Source organism: Zingiber officinale, chromosome 8B (assembly GCF_018446385.1).
Source record: "Zingiber officinale cultivar Zhangliang chromosome 8B, Zo_v1.1, whole genome shotgun sequence".
Taxonomy (NCBI): domain Eukaryota; kingdom Viridiplantae; phylum Streptophyta; class Magnoliopsida; order Zingiberales; family Zingiberaceae; genus Zingiber; species Zingiber officinale.
In genome coordinates, this window is record NC_056001.1 from 43012767 (window position 1) to 43020483 (window position 7717).

At 38.1% G+C, this 7717-nt stretch overlaps 2 protein-coding genes across 2 annotated transcripts; one reads left to right on the forward strand and one right to left on the reverse strand.

The window, feature by feature from the left end:
* Nucleotides 1-2905: 2905 nt before the first annotated feature.
* Nucleotides 2906-5688, forward strand: LOC122016078 (IQ domain-containing protein IQM2-like). Its single transcript, XM_042573255.1, has 9 exons — nt 2906-3150; nt 3337-3735; nt 3812-3992; nt 4082-4170; nt 4258-4348; nt 4430-4576; nt 4676-4768; nt 4843-4944; nt 5038-5688. Exons 2-9 carry the CDS (start codon nt 3350-3352, stop codon nt 5590-5592), a joined length of 1644 nt encoding a protein of 547 aa, XP_042429189.1. The 5' UTR covers nt 2906-3150; nt 3337-3349; the 3' UTR covers nt 5593-5688.
* A 28-nt stretch (nt 5689-5716) lies between these two features.
* On the reverse strand, nt 5717-7494 carry LOC122013735 (transcription factor NIGT1-like). The gene is made up of 5 exons (XM_042569963.1): nt 7271-7494; nt 6836-7156; nt 6670-6746; nt 5948-6192; nt 5717-5858 (listed from the first exon to the last, which is right to left on the reverse strand). The coding sequence occupies exons 1-5, from the start codon at nt 7386-7388 to the stop codon at nt 5717-5719; spliced, it is 903 nt and encodes a 300-aa protein (XP_042425897.1). The 5' UTR covers nt 7389-7494.
* Between the last annotated feature and the right edge of the window lie 223 nt (nt 7495-7717).

Below are 7717 nucleotides of genomic sequence, written 5' to 3' on the forward strand. Positions count from 1 at the left end.
TACTGTCTAAATTAAGACAACTTTGACTAGAAATGGCTTGGAGTTCAAGATAAGGTGGACTTTTAACAGAATAGTCATAGATTACGAAAAATGGGCAAAGATTTTATGGCTAGCTATTACAATTGACCTAAGTTTGTAGGAACATGTAGTATTTGCGAGTCAATCCTTCAAATAATCGATAATTTAAGTGTTCATGTCTCCATTTGGAAAGCATGCCAAAGTAAAACGATCATTGGAGGTTATATATATATATATATATCCAAGCGTGCCAAAGTAAAACGATCATTGGAGGTTATATATATATATATATATTATTGATAATTTAAATGTTCATGTTTCGCTCCGCGTTTTTTAATTTACCTTGATGATTAATATAAAATTTTCATAAAATAGAATTGATTATCTCAGATTCAGTATTAGTTGGTTCAATATTTTTTTTAGAAAAAGTGTTCATGTTTATTTTCAATTTAGACATTTAGAGGTAGTTCTCTAAAATATTTTCTCACTGTAATATAACATTTAGATTTGAGAAAGAGATGAAAAGAAAGAGTGCTTTTGGTATTATTTATTTATGATTTTTTAAAAAGTCTTTTTAATAACGTTTGGTGTAATAAAAAATTATGAACAATAATTATTTTATTAATGGAAAATGTTTTTTTTTAGGAATATTTTTTCTTAAAATTAAGATACATTTTTCAATCTATTAGTAAATGTTTTCATTTATGCAATAAAGGTAAAATCCAGAGGGTATTTGCACGATTTTGTCGTAGGATTCGACTCTTAATAAGTTATATAAATTTATCACATGATTACCACTGCGTTTCAAGGGCATTAGTAAATGCTTTCATGCATTGACAGTTGATACATCTCTTTGCCCTTTACTCTCTCGCCACATTTGTATGGGTTAGGTCAATTGATTTTGTTTGGGGGCAATGTAAAAGATGAGATAAGATGAGTCCTTCAATCGATTTAATTGGTTGGTCAATCATTTTTATTCATTAATCAATTAGTAAATGCTCCTGAGGTTACTATGTAACTGAAAAAGTCAAGTTTCATTAGCGCTTTTGGATTTACTCTAACAGTAGATAAAAATTTTTTGTGGGATTAAGGTGCTCATCCTAAGTTCAGTGTTATCTGACTCAATATGAATTGAGCAAAGGAAGCCCGAAGATAAGGTATCATAGTTAGACCATCCAACGATAAATCAGTATAAAAACATTAAAAAAAAATTGAGTGAAAGAAGGTTAACATATGATGCGTGTGTTAATAAAGTTGGACGACATGTAGGGCTTAACATCATCTATGTTGACTTAACTAGGACTGTAAATAAATCAAACATCCATGAATAAGTTTGGTGTTCGGTTTAGTAAGAGATTATTTATGTTCGTTCAATATACAGAAGGTTAATTAAATAAATAAGCTTAAACAACTTGTTAAACGTTCATAAACAACTTCGTGAACAATATATGTTCATGAACAATGTTCGTGCACAATATTCGTGAATAATGTTCATGAATAATATTTGCGAAAAATATTCGTGAATAACATTTGTTAACAATGTTCACGAACTATAATCATTAATAAAATTCTTATCAATATGCTAAATAAATAATAAAATAAATAAATAAATAAATTTAAATTATCAAACTCAATAACTAATCAAATAATTAATAAGTTTGAATTGAAAAGTTGATAACATCTAAATGAACCAGGTTCAAATCAAGCTCAAGTCAAGTTTAAATTGAAAGCTCGATAACATTAACGAACCAAGCTCAAGCCAAGCTTTAAACAAGTTCAAGTTCATAAAAAATAAACTAAGTCAAGCTTGAACAATCATTTCAAAAGTTTAGTTCATTTTAACCTCGACTCGACTCGGCTTGGTTCAGTTACCTTATCAAATAAACTTGAACATCCTAAAATTCGACTTGACTCTATTCGTTTACCGTCCTAGACTCAACTAGTCACTAGACTAACTTGATCGACTCAATTTAAAGAAGCAAAAACAATAAAAAAAAAACTTTCCAATCAACAAATATAGCAAAAATATATATATATAATTTTATAGATTTTAATATTTTCTAAAGAGAATGATAATCTTATTATTTTAAAAATTATATTTACATATATTATTATTTATCTTATTACATTATAAAATGATAAAACCGCTATTTTTTGCGGCACTAGAATAAATATAACAAAAATAATAATAATTTTATAGATTTTAATATTTTCTAAAGAAAATGATAATCTTATTAGTTTAAAAATTATATTTATATATATTATTGTTTATCTTATTACATGAAAAAAAAAACATAGATGTGCTATTTTAAGGATTTTAAAGACATCTCTAATAAAGGATATTTTGACGAGATATTTCTCTAAATATCCTCTTTTCAAATATCTTCCGTTGTGAGGATATTTGAGAGGTGAATAAAAATTAATGGGCTCGATGATTTCATTTTAAGTGACATGCAAGTGGACCTCATAAGGAGTCATGATTACTTTATCTATTTTTTAAGTGTTTAGTTTAAGTGATTTACAATAGTTGATGAGATATTTTATTATATAATTGAGATATTTGAGAGTAAGATATTTGGTAGGTGAGATCCATAAATATTCGGTTGAGAAGATATTTGATTATGAGATTTGAGATATTTAAAAAGTAAGTATGATGTATAATTGAAGATTATAAATATTTAAGAGAAATATTTAATATTATTGTGCTAGCTCTATGAGGGGAAAGTTTTGACTTATGACATGAATTTGAATGGAGAAACGGTGTAGTTTCCTGCAGGGCAGTAAATTTAATATGGTCCATCAATGCAATAAAGAAGATTAAACACCCCACCACATACAGATCGGACACCGCCTACTTCGACACTCGGTGAACGTTTGCTTCGCTGGATCCTCCAATTTCTCTTCGTCGGAAGTACCCGCCGTACTTCACCGTCACGGTAGATTCGCTGGCACACGTGGCTCGACATGATAGGACGATGTTCTCCTCTGTATCCTCATTAAATATCATAGCGGCCACCGGCATCTCGTTCTTCCTCCCTTCCTATTTAAACGCACGCGTACATACCAATTTTGGAACGACCGCATAGAACTGCTTCTTCAACCTCTTCTTTCGGCGCGGCTTTTGATCCCAAAGTAAGAGTCTCCCCACCCGATCATTTTCATGTTCTTTTTCATGATCTCGTTCGCTCGTCGTGGTTTTTAATTCCCCTTCTAGTTTTCTGTTACAAAGGATCGACGGAGAAATTAAAACAAAAACAAAAACTGTTATTGATCATCAGTTTAAAACATCCATCGGCGTTTCTTTTCCTCCCCCTGCAGATTTCGACTTCTTATGCGGTCGCTGCGTTCCTTCCCCGGAGTTCTCGACGACTCCATGAACAATGGCCTCGAAGCTATCTTCTCTCGGCCGCCGACTCTGCGCTCCGTCAGCTTCAACGGCCGCGACTCCGATCCTTGCGTGCTCAAGACCTTCTGCCGTCGGATGAGTTTCAACCGGAGGGAGATGGAGATCCCCAAGAGGACTCTCTCGAGGCCTGCAGTTTCCCCCAAATTCTCGAGGCTGAACCCTTTTCCGAATCGTCGATTCGCCTCGCCGGAGGAGTTCGTCGGCCCCGGCAGCCCCAAGCACGAGGCCGCCGTGAAGCTGCAGAAGGTCTACAAGAGCTTCAGGACCAGAAGGCAGCTGGCGGATTGCGCCGTCCTCGTGGAGCAGCGCTGGTACATATGGCCTCTGTTATGATCGAGTTTGAATATGGTTTCAGATGATCAACGTGTGCAATTGTGCTTGTTTCAGGTGGAAGCTGTTAGATTTCGTGCAGCTCAAGCGGAGTTCGGTGTCGTTCTTCGATCTCGAAAAGGCTGAATCGGCGGTGTCTCGGTGGTCTCGAGCAAGAACCAAAGCTGCAAAGGTCGGAAAGGGCTTGTCCAAGGATGAGAAAGCTCAAAAACTTGCTCTGCAGCATTGGCTAGAGGCAGTGAGTATCCACTTTTGAATCATTCCTTGTTGCTTCATCTTCTTTGGGGTTTGTTTTACTTATTTTCAATGTGTTTGATCGATGAGTAGATCGATCCGCGACATCGTTATGGACACAATCTCCATTTCTACTATGATTGTTGGGTTCAATGTGAGAGTAGGCAGCCATTTTTCTACTGGTATGATCGTTGTTTTCTGGTATGGACATTTTCTCCATTTTCTACATCCATGAATTGAGCCACCTCCTTGTGTTTATCTGATATCAGGCTCGATGTCGGAGAAGGAAAGGAGGTGAATCTCGAAGAACAGTGCACTCGATCTAAACTCCAACAACAATGCATCAAGTATCTTGGTCCAGTAAGCACTTCCAACAATCTGAATTACAGAATTCTGATGGAGCTTCATGTGTTTGAATTGGTTGTTTTGCTCTTGTTGCAGAAAGAACGGGAGGCCTATGAAGTCGCGATTGAAGACGGGAAGTTCTCCTACCGGCAAAGCGGGCAACTCCTAGACTCATCCGATGGTCCAAAAGGTGCAAAGTTGATTTTTGTGTTGAGCACTTCAAAGGAATTGTATGTTGGACAGGTGAAAATCAGTTTGCTAGCTAGTCCTTTGAGAAAGTTTATGAACTGAATTCTTGTTTCTTAACGGGCGATCGATCGTGTCGGTTTTCGAATTCTGCAGAAGAGGAAAGGCATATTTCAGCACTCTAGCTTTCTTGCTGGTGGTGCTACTTCTGCTGCTGGAAGACTGGTTGTAGAAAATGGAATTCTGAAGGTTAGAAATGAGTTTGAATTCTGAAAGTAATGTCTGACTATTCGGTTAACTGATTCGACATCGGTTTCTACCAGGCTGTGTGGCCTCATAGCGGGCACTACCGCCCGACCGAAGAGAACTTCCAAGAATTTATGAGCTTTCTTGAGGAGAACAATGTGGATCTTACTCATGTCAAGGTGAGAAGAATTGTATCTACTTATCATGCTTACATTATTGATTCATGTTTGTAGTCCTTGAGGGGTTGATTGGATTCAATTTGATTCAAACAGAAAAGTCCAGCCGAAGAGGATGATGAACTCGCCGGTCGACTTGGGAAAAGCCATTCAGAATTGGTCATAGCTGAAAGAAGTGTACCTGAAAAACCTGAAACTGAAGTATCTGAAGAACCTGATGGCTCAGTAGACAAGCAATTCGATCTCGTGTTCAATAAGCAAACGATAGCCGAAGACCATCAGGGGAATGAAGAAGTAAATCTGAACAGTTCAGATACTGAGAATGATGCATCATACAAAAGATCATCTGATGACACTGAGCAACAATGCAGCTTCTGGAAGAGGAAACTCTTCCTCGAGGAGGACCGACAAGAGGATCAACGAGAAACCGTCCCCTCGGAACTGATACTCCGAAGGATAAACTCGAAGAAAGGCATCAAATCCTATCAGCTAGGGAAGCAACTTTCTCTGAGGTGGACAACAGGTGCAGGACCAAGAATTGTGTGTGTTAGGGACTACCCTTCAGAGCTGCAGGTCCAGGCTCTGGAACAAGTGAGCTTGTCGCCGCGAAGTGCAGCCGTCGCCGCCCGGTTTGCTTCGCCGAGGACTTAAACTCGATAACCAAATGGTGTTGAATCGATCGGTTTTGTAGATGGTGTAAAATTGATGTACTAAAGGAAAGCCATTTTTCCCTTGATCAAGAAGTCCCTCAAAGAGGAAATCAATAAAATTTGTTCTAGGCAATCAACAAGGACTTATCATATTCGGTGCTACAATCACGGCTATCATAATTCATGTCGATCGAAATCGATATACACGAATTGATCTCAAATTCATCTTCCATGAATTTAAAAACGTGTTTCACTCTACCATCAACTCTGAAGGTGAAAGTTAAAGGGCAGCACAAAAATCACAAAAACTCCATTCAAAGTTACAAGAATGTAGCAACTGTTAAATAGGGCCTTACTTGATCTCTTTGGTTGGCCCATGACTTTGGTCCAGGAACATGAAGGGTGAAGGCAGGGTTAAGAGAAGCGGTTGCATCCCGGCCTCCGGCGCACCGGCTGTCACCGGAGGCGTGTTAGATGAAGCAGCAACATCCGCCGGGGTCGGAATCCATATTCCTCTCACCACCACAAATTGAGCCGACTGAGGACTACTGCTGCTACATAACCCTGCAGGGTTACTTCTTCTCGAGTGAAGTCGAAACTTCTGAGGAAAGTATGATCTTATTAGTTTCTTCATGTTTCAATCTCATTGTAAGAGTGTCTAGCTACAAATTAGAAGAAATTTTTGGATTGAACAAAGAGGATACATAAATGGGTAGCCCATTACATAAAACTCCCACCAATGGGAGTTATGGGGAAGAGTCAAATCACATTGAGTCATATTGCATGTAGTCTTATTTTACAAGAAACGGTTTGCTCATGACAATAATTTTACTGGTGCGCTAAAGCTCTCCTTCAAGAGGTTGTTAAGATAAGCGGATACATATATATAATGATGGATAAATAACAATATGTTTATGTATCCAACCTATAAATGCAAATGCTACAACCAAAGAGAAAGGTTAGATACTACCTTCAAATGAGTCGATAATGAAATGAGTAAATAAGAAGCTTAGGATTATATACTCTAGAGATTCTTTGCTAAACAAGATCACATTATTGTCTATATGGTGAAACTAGCCTGCAAATGACTCTTGATCTCATCGTTGGTGAGCCCATCCACCTTCATTAGCTTCCTTATGTATTTCGGTGTGGCAACTACATCAATCACTTGGTGATCAACAAAGTAAACTCGAAAGTAAACAATGACGAAGTAATTCAACAACTACTCAGTGGGCTAGACTTACCGTCACAACCACCTAATTGCTCCAACGCATGCAAGAACCTCTTGTGCAAATCCTCCGACCAATACCTTCTCACCTTCCTCCTCGATTGAGATCTTTGCAAGTTCTCTTCGTCGCCGGCATCATCATTGTTATCATCGTAGCCGATCACTGACAGTGCTCCTCCTGGCCTAGCCCTGACCGCTATAGGCCTGTCCGGCAGTGCCTTATCGCAATTAGGTGGATTAGGGTTTAAGGAAATGAGTTCCATCTCCTCCACTACAGTGTTGTAGCTTGATCTTCCCTCACCACCACTATCCATCATCTGCTTGTAGGTCTCTATTGCTGCAATGGTCATGCATCATCAAACCAAACATCATGATAATATCGCGTGATCATATACAACAATACTCTTGGTTTTTTTTTTTGAATTGAAAAAAGGCTTTTTGAAAACCTTACATTGGTCTATGAGTTGAAGGCACAAAGGCAGCTCACTTTGGAAGGCTTCCACCTTCTTACGTTCCTCATGGAGGGCACGAATCAACTCATGAACCCTTATTCGATCGTTCATGTTCATACTATCTTAAACGTATGGACCTGATCACAGAAGCCCTTAAAGAGCTTAGCTTCCGCAACTTGACCTGGTAGAAGGCGGCCAAAGTGAACGAACGGTAGAGAAGGGATCGGGGACAAAGTCGAGAGGGAGACTATTAGCTAGGGTTCATAGCCATGGAGGAGGAGAAGGAGGTTAATTGATAAAGTTATGGAGTGAAATTGAATTAATTAAGTGTTTGGAATAGGGATTTGAGGGAGGATATGCTTGTTTAAGGGCTTAGTTTATGCGGCATAATTGCATGCAAAGGACAAGGTTGGAGTAGTTTATGCGTCCATTGTGGACGTCTCCAA